This window comes from Phocoena phocoena, chromosome 8, assembly GCF_963924675.1.
Source record: "Phocoena phocoena chromosome 8, mPhoPho1.1, whole genome shotgun sequence".
Lineage (NCBI taxonomy): Eukaryota > Metazoa > Chordata > Mammalia > Artiodactyla > Phocoenidae > Phocoena > Phocoena phocoena.
Window position 1 is genome coordinate 67,210,978 of NC_089226.1, and position 17,924 is coordinate 67,228,901.

A 17,924-nucleotide genomic window follows, 5' to 3' on the forward strand; every position below is an offset into this window, starting at 1 on the left:
CACATATATATGTATAATGTTCATCATATAAGATGTCATTCCAATGTGCTTATGTTACCTGTCTTGAAATGTAAGTGGGTAATCCTGAAAGAATGATTCATTTAGGCAGTGTGGCTATTAGCAGGAATGTTTGGGTCACTGGTAACATTTCTTTTTGGAGTTTATTCCAGTGTGGCTGGGAAGAGTTTCAGGAAAAAAGAAGGTTTTAGAAAAGTGTTAATGATGGAAACTGAGGCACATGGGGGCTACGTGATATATAGTACATTTTCAACCAAAAACATTTTCCCTTCTCTCTTTTGTTTTAGGCATTCGTTTAGATTTAGGGTTATTCCCCTCAACGAAACTTCCCAGAAGAATATGAAAACTATTGATTGTGTGCATTATAAGTGCAGGCGTTTGTTACCAATTAAAATTTTCCATTTAGGCATCTGAAGACCTTAAGGAAGAGGATCCTTCAAACTTATTTCCCAAAGGGAGCCATTAGGGAAGCTCCTTCATTTCTTTACCATCCCATTATCAGTAGGTGTTTGAGCATCACAAGGTCCATACCACTGTCTAGAGATGATGGACTTGAAAACATCATCTGTTCATGGTTTTTCAGATGATAGAGCACCTTCATTCATTATCTCACTAAATCTTTATGCGAACTCCATGGGGTAGAGTCCCTCCACTACTTAATGATTTTTCTGCACTGGGGTTGCATTTAATTTATTATTTTCATTTTATATAAATTAAAACCTGAGCCTCTAGAGATTACCTAATTTAGTCTAGGCTGCGTGGCTAATGGGTGAGACAGGTTTGGAATCCAGATCAGTTTGAATCTTAATACCATACACCCCACCCCCGCTGCCCCCTCCACCCCCTCTGCCCCACAATACTATGTTCTTCATTTACTGAAGTGAGTGAAAGTTGGCTCCGTTGCTCAAAGGGTGTATGAGGAGGCCAGGACATCAGCTCTGCAGGCACAGATACTCTATGCGTATATCACTTGATTAGATCTTATTGTTGGTAATAAGCAGGTGCTTGTCATTGTATGTTCAGAAGCCAGGTAGATCGGGTGGTAGTTAACTAATTCCACACGTTTTTCGGATGCTCCTAATGTGTGGCTGATTCTCTCAGAGCCACTAGATACAAGGATGGTTTCCAGAATGAGGTGGATTTTGAGCTGGGCTGGAAGGGAACTGAGGGATGGAATTTGGTATCCAGTACAGGGAGCTTCTCTCAGCCAGTCCTAGTCTTGTGATTGGAAACTCTGCCCATACAAGGCCTCATCTTACAATTGGGTTGTAAAACCAAGGGCCTGTAGAAGTCTGTGGATTATGTATCTGGTAGCTTCTGGGGCTGTGTCCTGGCCCTTGTCCAGAGTAGGTAATTCCATCCTGCTGAGCTCCAGTTCACCAAGTGCAAGAGCCTGGACACGGAGTTCTTCTTCCCTTTGCAATAAATGAATAAAAACATGTGAGCATTTAGAGAAGCGCCTATGCTTCCTAAGTGGATGGATCAATCGATGCTAGTTAATATTGCATTCCCCAACAGCCAAGGAGTTGTGACCCTTAGCTTTAGAGGTAACTTGAAGGGGTTGTCTGCAAGACTCTGCTGCCTGTCTTATGAGGCCATCTACCACTTGTTGAACTAACAGGAAATTTTCCCTTATGTTGAGCCATAATCTTCTTTGGAACTTCTACAAAGCAGGTCTAACACCCTCCCCGTGTGTAACACCTTCAGAAGTTGTTTGGTGTCTGAGGACATTAAGCTTGGCAGTTATGATTCAGAAAGATCTTACCAGTTTTGAGCCACTGGCCAAGGCTAAAAATAATGGAATTTAATAGAATAGATATAAATTCCTGATTTTAGCTCCTAACCCAATTGATCAAGAGTCGGGATTCAGGAACAGCACTTGGAGGGTGGGAGCTTAGAAGTTTTATGGGTCCTAAGTCCACCTCTGAGTGTCATTTATTGAAGATTGTGACAAACTGGGCTGGGCAAGAGGGATGATGTGAATTGTGTCTAGTCTGGAAACATGGTCAGGAGACTGGGGGCTGCTCTGGTCATACCTAAATGGGTGTCTTCGGGGAGATTTGCTTCCCCAAGGCATGGATAAACCTCAAGGCTGAATGATTAGAAGTTAACCAGGAGATGGGTTTTAGCCTAATAGATGGAAGAATTTCAACATGTTAGTACAAAGGAGGTGATACTGGGAAGGTAGTGGGTTCTTTGTTATTGTTATTGGTGATGTTCATGCATAGACTGACCAGTTAATGAGATGTGTCAGAGGGGACCTCAGCTATTGAATTAGGGTTGTTGTGTTTTGGTCTGGAGACTCTGAGGCTTTCAATTATATGGTAATGTTTTTTTTTTAGTCAAATAAAGTTCCCCTGGTCCCCTGGATTCCATCCCTCTACCATAGTGGTTGAGCGCTGGACACAGTTTAATCTTAAAATGTGGCTCTCTGGAGTGAAGTCTTACTGCTGTGAGCTGCCTGGAGCTGAGGAATTGGCCTGTGTTTTTGTATGTGTCTGGTTTTGTTCGTCTTGTTTTGTTTAGTTTTGGGGTAAGGTGGAGAGGGAGAAGGTGAACGGCTAGTCACCGCTCAAAGAGTTCACACATGTTCTTATAATTTCTCTAATAAACCTCTTTGGAGCTAGACTCTAGGGTAGCATGCAGTTCAGCTTGGATTTTATAAGACTCTTAGATCCCAACCAAGAAAAAAAATGTAATAATTTGAGAATTCAAAGGCCCACACTGCAGGCATTGTAGAGTTCACCTGGGGGTCAGTCCCAAAACCCTTTCTTGTGGCATAATTTATATCTTTAACATTTGGCAGTTTTTAAAGTCCTGTGTCAGTGTACATGTGTTGGTAAGAAGTAGTAAATATTTTGCTGACAAGTTCTTTGAAAGATGGATCAGTGGCAGCGTTCAAAGGCAGATAACCTGAGGGTTTCCTTTATCCAGGTGCTGCCAAATCTAAAGAGCTGTCAGGATACGGAGCCAAAAGCACACGTTGGTTATACCATTTATTGTGTAATGTTCCTGTGCCTCAGACTTTCTGCACCTGGGATCTGTAGATATACACAGCGGGGGAAGGCAGGGGAAAAGGGTTCAGTTGGGAGAGAGAAGGAAAGGGCTGGCTCTCAGAGGTGCTGGCTCTCAGAGGTGACTGCCCTGGGATACAGAGCAGTGCCTGGTACCTAGTAGGGCTGCCCACATCTGCTTCCCTCCTGGCCGCCTTTGTTGTAATGTTGCATGGACTTGAGGCGGCGGAAGGGGGTGGAATGGTGGTCGCTCTAAGCTCTCCCTACCCAGGCCCTGCGCCTCCCCTCTTCCAGTCAATCCCCAGGAGGAATTCTTATCCCCCTTTTGGGGAAGGCTTTGAATAAATGACCTGATGCCTTTTCAACAAAGGCATATTGATATGTTGGTGTGCAGACAGCAAGGGGTACTGGATTAGATCATTTTCACATTGGTGTTTGTGCCACTTTGACATTTGTTTGGAATGACCATAGGTTACATGCATAATTTAAGGAGAATAAATCTTTGAGAAAGATTTCTTTTGGTTCTGTAATCTTTAGTGCTACAGAAAAATAAACGAAAGCCTCCCCCACAGTTTTCCTGTGATCAGGAATTCCAAGGAGGCTACCAGATGAAGTGCCTCATGTGGGTGTGAAACATTTCTTCAGATGTGCTGGCCGCTTGCAGTTGTTGCAGGGAAGGAAGGAATTGGGGACAACTTGGTTCCAGCTTCAGGGTTACAATCTAGAAGCTGAGAGTGGCAAAGTGACCTGACTTGTACAGTGTAAAAAGCCCTGCGATAAATGCTATAGAATAGCAGGTCCAGGTCTGCTGGCATTGCTGTTTGTAGAATGAGTATTTGTGATAAAATAATGTCCCTCCTTCTGTCTGCCATTCTGCCGCCATCTTGCTTCTTGGTGATCCCAGTGACAAATTCTCGGATGGTTTGACATTTTAGAGTTATCGTGCTAATTGCCACAGTGAGGTAGATGCCTTTTGTTTTACTTTATTTTCTTTTAAACAACTTGTTCTGCTCTGGAGATTTGATTATCATCGAGCAAAGTGCTCCTGGTAGATAGTAGGTACTTAGCAAATTTTGCATGATTCATTGTGAACTTGCAATTCAGAGTGAGTACTGTTCTCAGATGAAAATTTCCTCTCATCTGTGAAGATTATCCAGCTTCTGCCTGCTGTTTTCTTTCTGTTCCTAACGTGATACATAGGAACAAAAGACACTTGGATCTCAAAATTCCATATTCTCTCCTAGGAGTTATTCTCCAAGCAAAGCTGGTGACTGAAAAGTCTGCAGTAGAACCAGTGAGAGCAGTATGTTGATGGTTACCGTGTCCTTATACTATCTTTTGATTTCTCTCTTAGGTTTATTTTCTTGAAAAGGTTCCAGGCTTCGGCTTGGAAAATCCAACCGCCAAAATTGAGCCCAGCAGCTGGAGCGGCAGTGAGAGCCCTGCCGAAAACATGGAAAGGATGAGTGACTCTGCAGATAAGCCCATTGACAATGATGCAGAAGGGGTCTGGAGCCCCGACATTGAGCAGAGCTTTCAGGAAGCCTTGGCTATCTATCCACCATGTGGGAGGAGGAAAATCATCTTATCAGATGAAGGCAAGATGTATGGTAAGTGATTTGAAATGCTCCTTTGAAATGCTGCAACCTGCTTTTGTGGTAAGGGGTCAACGTAGCTAGCCTTCTCCTGAGATCCATTCCTTGTATTGGGTTGAATGATCTTTGTACGATTTTAGTTGGCCATCCAAGGGACTGAATCTCAACTGAAGAGGAGAGTCAGTGAAGGACCACTGGGAAATCATTCCCTGGAGTTTCTTCTTCTTCTTCATATCAAAAGCTCTCAAGGACCAGATAGGAGCAGAGGTAGTTGCAGTGGCATATGCAGACACCAAACGTGGGGACTAATTCTTCTGAATGCACGCCCCATCAAAAGGAAGTGCTGCTGCCTAGCTCCAGATAACTGACTGAAGCTCCGTAGAAATGGGGCCTTGTGCTGCCAAATCTAGCAAGGTGGATGTTTATATATGAAATGTACTCATTTTTAAAAGCCAACATTTTTTTTTTTTTTTTTTAAACACAACTCTGTATAGGCCATATAAAACATGCCCAGGGACTTGATCAGACCTTTGAACCACCAGTTTGCTGCGTTGTTGCCAATTTGCAGTTGAATGGCCAGACAAGGCACTGACCCCCGGGCTACTCTGACCAGTCTCCCTTTCCACATGGGGACCCCTCACAGTGCATTCAAAACTCCAAGAGCACCCAAGAGGATGAGACCAGTTGACCAGATGGCTGGGGATGCCAAAGGTGGCAGCAAGCACCCATCCACTAGTCTGGGGCTTGCACACTGGGTTTGGACCTTCCCTGCACCTGCTGTAAAGGCTTCCAGCTGCTGACCTGTACTTTCTGCCTGCTTACCTTTTGGGAAGCAGATGGCAGGTGGTTGCATATACATTCTGCTTGTCTAATTGGGCACGTTAAGTTGACAGTTTGCACTGTGGCTGAGTCTAAAGAGATGCAAACAAATAACCTAAACTCAAAGAGAACCGGCTCAGCAGCCTAGCGGAGGTTATTAACTTATCACGGGAGTGATTTATTTCTAAATAATTTGAAAGCTTTTCCATAATAGGGTGTTGTACCTTTAATACCACACCTCCTCTATCAGGAGCCGTAGGAGGCTGCAGCTCAAACTAGCACCCACTGCTGAGGAGAAAGCAGATGGTGGTGCAGCTGCCACCAGCTGTGCCCCCCACCCTGCCCTACCCCTCTCCAATTTGGATGATGTAATGGAAACAAGGAAAATTTTGCTTTCTGCAGCATTAGAGTCTCTCTCCCTTGGCCAGTCGGGTCACACACACAGGAGAGAAAGGGAACGTAAACCTTCAGTATTTGTTTTATGTTCTCATGTGATCCTTCGTAGCCAAAGAAGCTTCTTCATGTCTGGTGAAATGGACTCAAGATGAAACATCTCAGCTGCTGTGGGTAGAAAGTTTCAGGGCCTTCCATTTTCTGTGTGCTTGTTTCTTTCCTGGGCTACCCTTCCTCAGCCTGGCTATTTGCTTTCAGGGTCTTGTTTTCATACCTAAAAATACAACTTCCCCATTTTAAAGGCAGAGAAAAGCACTTTAATCTTTGAGCCTTCTTTGAAGCTGATTTTATTAGGAGTAGTGAAGGTGGCTTCGGGCCATTCTACCTTGTACCAACACCCATTTGTTTACCCAGAGATTGTTTTAATCTAAAATACTGGCGTAGTGTTGGACATGCTGGTGGGAAGATGCCTTTCATTTCTCACTGGGAATATGGGAAAGGAGCTGTCCCTTTAGGAAGCAGGTTTTTGGGCTAGGAATAAGAACATAATTCAAAGCCGGAGTTATTCTTTTCAACTCCAGTTTTTTTCCATTGATTTTACTTTTTAGGTGGCAGCCATGGTAGATTGAACTAATTTTTTTTGTGAAAATAATTTGTGAAAGAATTCTTGTTGGTATTTGGGGGTCAAAGGCAGCAGACTAGGAAAAAGAATTGTGAGAAGCTTTGGATTTGAGCCGTCTACCCACAGTGAACTTGAACAATCCTACCCTTGGTGTGTGTCTGAGTTTTCTCCCCTGTACAAAACGAGGGTAAAGTAGATGATATCTGTGGTCCTTGGGGCGTATATATTGTATGATGCTGGATTTTGTGACTTGTACTTCAGTAAGAGTGATCAGTCTGTTGACAAATGTGGTGCTGGTTGTGGAGCGTGTCTTTAATACTGGAAGTAATCAGATTCTGAGTGCTTCCTGGGAGCGTGTGTTCTTGACGCATAGATTCTTTTTTTCCTGAAATCCACGTTACATTTATTGACTGTGTTGGTGACCAACCTGATTTAAAATTGGGCAGTCATTTTGAGCGAGTAGCGTTAGGAATCACAACTGCAAGGTCATGTGTCCTGGCTAGGGGTGCAAGAGATGGATTTGCTGCAGCGGCCCTGAAGCCATCCCCATGTCTAGGCCATTGCCTTGGAGAGAAAACATTCCCTTCAACTCCCTCTCTTTGGCCAGCGTGGAGGAGCTTTGCTTGTACTGCTGCTTTGGAAGGGAAACATGGTGGTTATCAGGGCTATGGGAAATGGAGACTGGATCCCTTCAGAGAAAGTAGCCCAGGTGCCTGAGAGCTGCATGGGACCTGCCTGTAACTTTGAGGGTAAGAGAAGGTTGATTTGGGAGCCTCCATGGTGAGCCCCCAGCCCCTCGGGAATTGAGTCATGTGAGCAGTGTGGGACCAGAGCTACTGTTCCTTGGCTTCCAGCCTGTTCCCCATCTTACCACACATGAATCAGGACACAAACCAGACCAGGAGTCGAGGTTTCTGAAGGTCCTAAAAGCATGCTTTTTCTCTTAAGCATTTTGGAAATGAAAACATTGAAAGCATTTTGGATTCCTGGAGTAAAATCAAAATTTAATGCCTTCTAGTGAGATACCAAGTGTTTTTGACTTGAGGGGGTTATTCCGGTATTTCTGAGCATCTGTAGAGTATTGTGATGTCACTAATCCTGAGCCTTTGGAGAAGCAAGGTCAAGTGCAGTGCTGATTTATTTTGGTAATGAAGTCTCCTCCGTGGTTGTCAGTGGGGCAAATGCAATCTTATAGAGGGGGAAAATGGAAAGCTCTCTTTACTTTGAGGTTTGGGCCATTAGAAAAGATGGCTTAATTTTCCCTATGCTACCTGGGTCAGTGGAGAGGCCGAGCCTCTATGTGGCTGGTCTCCACGTGGCCAGATTATTTCTGCTTGCGGTACCCTATGGGTAGGCAGTTGTTCTTAGGGATTATTAGAAGGAGGGTGAGACTTCTTTGACTGTTCTTAAGAGGTTGCAAGCTCACTCCCTCTCTTCTCTGTGTTTTCTTTGTCCTTTCTTTTTCGTATTTTTACATCGCTCTGTGTCTCTTTCTCTGGTAGATAGCTGTGGAGTAGATAGCAGGAGGACAAGATGGCAGAGATGTTCTTGATCAGCAGAGTTGTCTGGAATTGAATTTCACAGGAGCAGGTCACAGCTTAAAACAAGACAGAACAAAACAGTGAATCATGGGAATGTCTGGATGTGTTTTCTATTGCACTTGAAAACACTAGTCAGGCAGTGTAGTCAAATATCTCTCATAATCAAGTCAGGGACCGGAGCTAACATTCACTGGCTGCTTGCCTCAGAGACACGCAGTGTAGCGCCTTAAATTTTGAACTTTGGAATTGATATGAGGCCTGGCCCTACCTCTTCTAGACATCAGACTCCGGGCAAGTTGCTTTTCCTCTCTGTGCCTCCATTTCTTCAACTGCAAGAGAGATTTAGATAGATCTTCCTTCACAGGATTGTTATAAGAATTCAATGAACTCGTGGCTTGGGATCCCCCTACCACGCTTGAACAGTGTCTGGCATACAGCGGGAGTTAATCAGTGTCTCTGAGTGAAAATAAAGAAGTGCTCTCTGCCAATAGCTGGGTTAAAGGCTTTACACAAAACTTCCGTCTCATGCTCACAACAACATTTTGAGGTGGGTATTGTGATTCCCACCTTATAGATGAGGAAGCTGAGTCTAAAAGGGATAAAGTGGCTTGTGTATGACCAGTATAAATGGTATAGCTGGATGCTTTCAAAACCAGCTCTGTCTGACTCCCAAACCCAGACTCTTTCCACTGTGCTTTCATTCCTTCCTTGCTGGAGGTCATTATAAGTGAATTCAACAAGTCAGCATTGAGAGTACCACCTGTATGCCAGCCCCATACTAAGGGTTGTCAGGGATACAGCAGCAAGCCAGACAGACAAGTCCCTACCCTCATGGAGCCATCACAAGTTCATTTGCAGGAAGCACTGACCTGAGGTTAGGGCTGTGTGCCAGAGCTTTCTGGGAAGTCTGAGACCCCTTTGAAGATGTTCACCTTCCACTTAGCCTTTTGAAGCCTGTTCTTGGCCACCAGTGTCCAGGGCACCTGGCCCAATGCTGGCAGGAAGAAAGCTTCTCAAATATCGCAGCGGGGAGGATCCTAGATCATAAGGCTGGCCTTGGTGGTGGCCAGAAAGATGTCTGGAAGATTCTGGTGCCCTAGGATCCTACAGGCAACTTGGGCAGAGCAATTGCTGGACAATTGATTTCTCCTTTTGTGAGCAGATATCTTCAGGGTCCTTGCTTAGGAGAGCTCCAGGGGGGCCCCCACTTTCTTACTGGGTTGCCAGGCCTACTGGTCAGCCCTAGAGAGCTGAGTTGTGAGGCATAGAAGAGTTGAGGAGGAAGGTATCGCTGGGCCAGTCCTCCCTGGCTGGTCTTCCCCAGTTGCTGACCTGAGCCCTCCCAACCAGGGGAGCACAGGAGTCGGACTTGCCTCTTTTGCTTACTTCATAGAAGTACAAGATAGAGGAGAGAGGGGGCTGCTTCAGTGAGGTGGTGGCAGAACTGACAAGGGGACATCAGAAGGAGTGCACACAAGCAGGCACAGGTGTGCGCCAGTTCATCAGTGCAGACAAAGCGGCTGACATCTGAGGTCCCCATGCTCCTCCTGCTCTGAAGAACTGGGCAAGGCAGTGCAGAGTCGTCTCTCTGGAAGACGGGGTATTTTCACGTCATTTCTATGGGGACCAGGAAGGTGGGCTACCTCTGTGGAGGCCCCAGCAGCCCTGATGTGCACATGGCTGTAGAATCTGAGCCCTGTAGGATCTCCAGGCCTTGGGAGAGTGAGCCTTGGGGCCTGACCTGAACTTGTTCTTCCCATTTCTCTGTCTGAACATCATGTGGCATCTTTGGTTTCCTCTTTCTGTCTTACCTGTGATTTGGGATATTATTTCAAATGAATGTGCTAGAAATGTGAAGGACAAAGTGCTGTGCCCTTAGAACAGGCTAGAAGCTCCGTAAGGCAGGGGCCTCACCCTGTCTCGCTGGACAGAGAAGGTATCAGTGATGTATGCTGAATATATGCATGTGTGAGTTATTATTTAAAATAAAGAGAAGTGAGTAGGTAAACCTCTGAGCCCCGAGAGGAGCTGGCTAGAAAGAAAGGGAGAAAACAGAAAAAAAAAGAGAGAGAGAGAGAGAGAGAGAGAGAGAGAGAGAGAGGTGTGTTGGTATATTTAATGGTCTTCCTAGACTGAGAAGGAAGAAATACTGGTTTTTGCTCTGTGTGTTGGCAAATGTTAGTTCAAGAGGTAGGAAGGATTTCTACCCACATAAGCACAACAGCAGAACAAGGGTTAATTCTGGGATCCTCAGAACACATGAGTAATGGGGGATTTTGAAATAGTTTGGTTCCTGTGAGAATAGCAAAGCCAACGTCATCAGTGTTTGGACTGGGAAGTTTAACGTAGTGGGGGTCTGACCTACAAAGGTTTATGCACAAGGTGTGAGCCCTTGTGCAATCCAGGTAAAAAATAGCTAATTAGGATGGCTCAAGAATTGGTCATAAGGGCGAAAAAAAAATGAGAGAGAGAATGTTAAATTATTACCAAGTTGGAAACTTAATGCTTTTCAACAGCTTTCTGTGGCAATGGATGAGCGCTGGGATTCGGGAAGACATGGATTCGGGAGTCGTTCAGTGAGGGCCTGTGCTGTGCCTGGACTGTGAGGGGGGACTACAGATGTAAAATAATTAAGAAAGCTGACCTGTTTGACCACTTAACTGTGTGCTAGGCACTTTCTCATTGCTTTAGAATGCGTCGACTTGTTTATTCCTCAGAACAACCCAATGATGTAGGTTACCGTGACTATCCCTGTTCCATAGCTGAGGAAGCTGAGGCCCACCAAGGTCGAGTTACTTGCTCAAGGCCGCAGTAAATAAGTCGTGGAGTTGACGTTTGAAAGTCAGCTTGATACAACAAGCCAGTTAAGACAACTAACTACAATATTGACATGGAAGGAAGTATATTCTGTACTAGAGAGATATACGGCTCAGTGGTAGGGCAGTAGAAAGTACGATTGTTTATGATTGGGGAATGCGCAGGTCTATATTTGAAAATGCAAAAGGCTGGAAGAGTCAGAGTCTGAGAGGCAGACTTAGGTGAACTAACTTTCAATGGGAAAAGGCCACTTAGTGTTTTTTTTTTTTTTTTGCTTTTAAACTTACTTTGGATTACAGACCCCGTTTGAGAATCTATAGACAGTTGTGGATCTCTTCTCCAAAAAAACGCATGCTTGTGCACAGTTATAGAATTGTTGCATATAATTGTTGCAAGGGATTTCTGAAGCCTAGGTTCACATTTGCTACTGTGGGGAGAGAGAGAGAAGGGGAAGGGCATTCAGGCCTAAGGGAGCAGCATGATAAAGGCACAGAGTCCTGAAAGGACCCAGCTCTGGTGCTCTTAGAATTGAGGGTGTATCCTGGAGGGGGATGGCAGATGAACCTAGAAATGTGGGCTGGCACTGCATTGTGGAGGGCCTCGAGTGCCATGCCATGGTGCCCGGCGCTCATCCTGGGGACAGAGGGAAGCCATTGCATGTTTTCAGGAGAGGTGATGTGACTCAGCCTGGGTTTGACAAAGCCAACTCTGAAGGCACGAAGAGAAGTTAGATGACTATTGCAGTAGGCCAGTGGGAGAGGCTGAGCCTAAACTTCGGTACTGACAGTGCTGGCAGAGAAGTTTCAGAGGTCGAACCAACAGGATTGGCTGACCAGATGCGATTTGTGAAAAAGAAGATAGAGTTGAAGATGATTCCAGGGTTCTGCTTCTGGGTGGTGGGGAGGACGATGGGACTATCAAATGGATGGGGAGTGGAGACATGAGAAGCAGTTTGTAGAGAGGAGAGGAACGAGGAGTTGAATTTTGTTATGTGCCGGAGGTGTACTGGGTGGCCATCCAGATGAGGGTGATCTGTGGTGTTCAGAAATTCCTGCTTGGAGCTCAGGCAGCTTGGAGTTGCAGGGGTAGTTTGGGGGCTCATCAGCAGAGAAGGGATGAGAATGGGGGATATGCGCAGGCTCACATGTACTACTGTGGTGAAATGGGCATGGATTTTAAATGAAGTGTCTGTGTTTGTGGGAGAGTAAAAAGATTGCCTTTATAAGAAAAAGGTAGACCCATCAGTGGTTCCCAAATCTGACCATCATCAGCAGAAGCACTTGAGAAGCTTAAAACAAGAGACATAACAAAAACAGACTCAAACCAGTTGAATCAGAATCTCTGAGAGTGTGGTCTGGGAATCTGTGTTTTTAAAAGCTCCCTGAGTAATTTGGGTGATCAGCCAGGTTTGAGAGCCACTGGGCTAAGCTACAGCCTGGGTCCAAGAGGACAGGGCCACATTTTTAGAGTTGGTAAAAGAAACAAATGAGGAGGGAATGAGACTGACATTTGAAACAGTCCTTACAGACTTTGGGTACAGGAAATGAGCTACATTATTCAGTTCATGCTCCCTGTGTACAGAGAGGGAACATTACCATGGCCCAGATTTGCCATGTACAGGAAGAGCCATGAGGTAGTATCTTAAAGGGCATAAAAAGTTAAAGGAAGACTTATTTTAGGACAGGGTAGACACTTGGCCATTTGGTTAGTAGAGGAGAAAATATATGTAATTGAGGATATATATGATGGAATAGAACCAGGAAGAGACTTTAAAAGGAGTAGGGCTTCTTTTACTCTGATGCATAATGGCAGGAGAAGGGTCCAGGTAGAGGGCCCAGGGAGGGCATAGTGATTGCTTTCTTCAGATGAGAAGTAAGGCCATGTGAGCTGAGGTGGCTTATGGGCTTTTGAAAAATAGAGCAAGCTTAGTAGAGATACTGTGGGGGAATGGGATATGGACGCACGGGGGTGAGTAAAAGAATTGCTGAGCAGTGGAAGGAGGGCCTGAGAGAAGTTGGAGAACATTACTTCCTTCTTTTAATGGAAATTTGCACATGCAATTGTAAGAAATAATATGAAGATCCTTTGTACACTTTGCCATTTCCCCCCAGTGGTTACATTTTGTAAAACTGTAGTATAATATCATAATGAGGATATTAATGTTGATATAATCCACTGATCTTATTCAGATTTCCCCAGTTCTACTTGTACGCATTTGTGAATGAGTGTGTATGTGTGTGTGTGTGTTTTATTAAGTTCTGTACAGTGTTATCACCTGTGTAGGTTTGTGTATCCACACCTCAATGGTACAGAACAGTTCCAACACCACAGGGATCCCCAGGGTTGCCCTTTTATAACCATACCCAATGCTGTCCTGCTTCCCCTGACTTCCCCTAACTCCTAGCAACCATTAGTTATTCTCTATTTCTAAAATGTTGTCGTTTCAAACATGTTATCTAGTGAAATCATACTGTATGTAACCTTTTGGGATTGGCTTTTTTGCATTCATCGTAATTCCCTGGAGATTCATCCAGGTTGTGTGTGTATCAGTAGTTTGTTCCTTTGATTGTTGAGTGGTTCCCTAGTGTGTATGTACCACAGTGTACTTACCCTCTCACCTGTTCAAGGGTATCTGGGTTGATTCTAGTTTTTGGCTATTACAAATAAAGCTGCTATGACCATTTATATACAGGTTTTTGTGTGAACGTAAGTTTTCATTTCAGTGGGATAAATGCATTGCTGGGTCAAATGGTAGTTGTGCCTTCAGTTTTTTTGTTGTTGTTGTTGTTTGTTTTAAACTGCTCAAGTGTTCTTCAGAGCAGCTGTACCATTTTACATTCTCACTTGCAATCTAGGTTCTCTGCATCTTCACCAGCATTTGGTGGTATCACTATTGTTTGATTTAGCCATTCTGATAGGTGTGTGGTGATATCCCATGTGGTTTTAAATTGCATTTCCCTAATGACTAATGATGTGGAACATCTTTTCATGTGCTTATTTGCCATCTGTATATTCTCTTCAGTGAAATGTCTGTTCATGTCTTTTGTCCCTTTTTTAGTTGGATTATTTATATTTTTACTGTTGAGTTTTGGGAGTTCTTTATTTTAGATATGAGTTCCTTGTCAGGTATGTGGTTTTCAAATATGTTCTCCTTGTCTGTAGCCTATCTTTCCATCTTCTTCACATGGGCTTCCACAGAGTAAAAGTTTTAAATTTTGATGAGATCCAATGGATTAATTTTCCTTTTTGTGCATTGTACTTTTAGTGTCAAGTCTAAGAACTCATTGCCTAACCCTGGATCCTGAAAATTTTCTCCTATGTTTTGTTCTGAAAGGTTTCTGGTTTTATGTTTTACATTTAAGTCTATGATCTGTTTTGAATTAATTTTTGTACAAGGCGGAGAACGTTACTTTTGGGGGAACCCACTGGTGTTATTATGTGATATATATATATTTTTTTTCTGCCAGGGGATTATTGGTTTATCCATATTTTGACAACGTTAAGGCTTGGGACCTGAGACACCAAGGTGCTAGTGAGTGCATGCTTGCACCAGTCTAGGTAGGGACAGGGACAAGGTGAAGCTGGAGGGGCCGGCAGGTCGTGACATGTGCTGCTCAGAGGCTGTGCACACGTAGGAGATGTGGCGGGACAGGAGGCTGCGGTCATGCACAGGTGAGGAAGCATCTGAGGTTAAAGGTGGAGAGATTTCAAGTGACGAGTTTCAAGGTGTGGCCGCAAATGTGGTCAACTGATATGAACGTGGGTGATGGCCACTGGAGACACGGAAGTAGGACATGGTGAGGCTCATCAGCATTGATTGAATAATACATTGACGTTGAAGTCCACAGTAGTGAACTGTGAATTTGCAAATAAACCTACCAAAGTAACCAGTTAGTAGGGGGATTTTTTTTTTTTTTTTTTTGCAGTACGCGGGCCTCTCACTGTTGTGGCCTCTCCCGTTGCCGAGCACAGGCTCCGGACGTGCAGGCTCAGCGGCCATGGCTCACGGGCCCAGCCGCTCGCGGCATGTGGGATATTCCCGGACCGGGGCACGAACCCGTGTCCCCTGCATCGGCAGGCGGACTCTCAATTACTGGGCCACCAGGGAAGCCCAGGGGGATTTCTTTGAGGAGGACATGACCCCATGGATATGAATGGGAAGAGTTTGATATTGATATGAATGGTATGGGCCTAGTAAAGAGCAGGTGGCAGAACAGTCTGGCAAAAGGAACATTGGAGTCACAAGAAATTGCTAACATTCTCTGCCTTCCTCCTCCCAAATTCTTTGGCTGCCCTAAAACTATACCTATTTGTGATGTATCTATATGCCTTGTTGCCATCATCTGTAGAACGGGGCGAGGAAATGAACATATTTCTCCATACCTCTCAGCAATGTTGAGAGAAAATGCAATTATGTATGAGAAGGTATTTTGAACTGAATTCTAAAAATACTACTTTTCTTAGGTTAAGCCCCTCTGTTCATGGCACATTAGAAAGGTAGGAAAGGGCTTCCCTGGTGGCGCAGTGGTTGAGCGTCCACCTGCCGATGCAGGGGGCGCGGGTTCGTGCCCCGATCTGGGAGGATCCCACATGCCGCGGAGCGGCTGGGCCTGTGAGCCATGGCCGTTGAGCCTGCGCGTCCGGAGCCTGTGCTCCGCAGCGGGAGAGGCCACAGCAGTGAGAGGCCCGCGTACCACAAAAAAAAAAAAAAAAAAAAGGTAGTATATTTTGGAGCAGTCACTCAGGATTAAGTTGCCTAGCCTAGGTAGAGGGGTGTTTGGTTAAGGGAGGTACTTTGGCAGAAACATTTCAGAGTTTCTGCCAAAGAAGGTACTGGAGAAGGGGAGATCAGGGCAAACTTGACTAGGTCAGAGTCACAGCTGATGGAAGGGACCAGTGGGCAGTGGGAACCTGTTGCCGGCAGAGGCTGGGCAGGCCCCATAGCAGTAGCTTCCACTGGACTCACGGATGTGCACTTTTTTAGCTGCATGGCCCTTGGTTCCAATGCTGTCTCTCTCTCGTTTACCCCTTGCTGACTTCCACCTAGGACTAGAGCTTCGGTTCCTCTCTCTATATAGCATTTCACTTGAGAGTGTGTCTTAATTTCTCAATACCATTGTTATTTAAATGTATCCCATTCCTTTGGTAGTAGGTGTTTAAAGTGGTCATTCTACAAATTATTGTTATTATGATAGTGTTCTGCTGATCTGTGTAGTAGAGGGCCTATCCTAGAGGATACTCAACTCAGGAAATTAAAACATATAAATGTGCTATGTGGTTAAGGTCATAGTAAAAAATCTGAAGGAATTTACAACATGAATAGCAGTTGCTGCAGGCGGATGGGTTTATGGGGAACTCTGTGTGTCTATTATATATTTCTGTATTAATGGAGTTCTGTTAAATAGTGAACATATGTTACTTTTGGAATTAGAGGGAAAAATAATTATATAGTTTATTTTTTCCTCTGATTCTGAGTAAGAAATACTCATTAAAGAAAAATGTGGAAAATACCAAGAATGAGAAACAAGTCATATCATCCAGGTCGACAATGGTGTGATGTTCACTAGGGCTTAAGTTGGGTGGGCCACTGCAAGGTCCTGGTGGGCAGGAGAGTGGTGCTGGGAGAGGAGCTGGTGCCAACAAGCTGTTCCTTCCATGGGTTCATGGCTGAGGCACCGATCTGGGGAGACAGGTGGTTTGAGAGTGGTGGTGCTGGGGCCAGGAAGCAGGGCAGGGTGTTCTTATTATACATTTTAGGACATTGGTTCAGGAGTTCGACAGGTGCCCAGTCAGTTGGACCTGTCAGTCAGCTGTCCAGACTAACAGTGGCATTATTCTGATGTTCATGTTTTGTGGTAAAATGGTGATGGGAGAGACAGAGGAAAGCATTCAAATCCATTCTTCCAGTGTCCACATGTTCACAGCAAGCTGCTACAACAGAATGAACAGGATCCACATCTTTGCCGAGCCAATATTAATCGTTTAACTTGTACTTTAGGGTGGACATGCTTTATTTCTGGAGGGTTGCGGGCCTGTCTTCTTAAAAATGTCGGTAGTCTTTTTGATGACCATGTTATTCTTTGTAACAGATTCCTGGCAGGTAATCTTGTACTTGCATTGCCTTTAGGCAGAGGTGGGTGGATTTTAGAGTATGAAAACACTCTGGAGACTTTAGAGAGTGCTATAAATTCTCATTTGATTATAATCATTTGATTTAATCACAGGTATATTTCATTTACTTGATATTTACCTGCTATGCCTTCACTACAGATTATTCCATCTGCCCACCTTTCTTCTCTCAAATGCTTCAATTCCAGGTAAATAATAAAATCAAATCGTTCTTCAAAGTCCATATGGATATTATTTCTTTAAAGCCTCTTCCTGTATCAGATATACGCCCTCTCCTTTCTGCCCTTTTAGAATACAGTCTGAAAGGTGTGACAGTGAAATTTCCTGCCTGGGACATTTAATTTATTTAAAAAAATTTTATGTAGTGTTGCAGTGCTCCCCCTCTACAGACGGCGAAATTGGTCATTAGCTGAAAAAAGAAATTTCCATAGACACTGTTCTTTTTACAATAGCTGGAGGAACTTTTTAGGCTACCTTGAAAGCAAGTGCTCTGGGGGAAATGTAATTGATCACCCCAAAGCTCTGCAGCATCCCGGGTAACTTTGAACATATGTTAATAAGCTGAGTCCATACCCGCCCCCTCCAGCCATTTACAGAAGCCCTAATTACTCTGTGCCTGCCCTCTTCCCTGGGTCTGCCTCTGTGCGCTGTGACTTGCTTGCTATTGTGTTGAGACAGGCTTTGGCAACTGTCTCTTAGATGAATGGTTCTATTACAAACACAGTAGCTTCCGTGACAGCTTAGAGGAGATTGTTGTTTATGACTGCTTTTATGGAGAGGGGTTTGGTGCACATTAATGTCCTGATAAAGACATTTGTACCTATAAAGTAGCCACAGCCTTAAACATACTTGATTGTGAATAAGGTATTGGGGCTGATGACATGCCAGATGTTAGGTATCGGATTGCATGTTTATTCAACTGTTGCTGCAGTCTCTGTACTTGGATGTGCCTTTGTGTTTGCTGTCTCACAGCAAC

General features: G+C 44.5%; 1 protein-coding gene across 3 annotated transcripts in view; it reads left to right on the forward strand.

Moving 5' to 3' along the window:
- The window catches only part of TEAD1 (TEA domain transcription factor 1), a 257,483-nt gene that overhangs the window by 80,240 nt on the left and 159,319 nt on the right, over positions 1-17,924 (forward strand). For all 3 annotated transcript variants that reach the window (XM_065882846.1, XM_065882844.1, XM_065882845.1), the window contains exon 2: positions 4,387-4,642. In XM_065882846.1, the coding sequence (XP_065738918.1) occupies positions 4,486-4,642 (157 nt within the window). In that variant the 5' untranslated portion in view covers positions 4,387-4,485. The remainder of the gene's footprint in view (positions 1-4,386; positions 4,643-17,924) is intronic.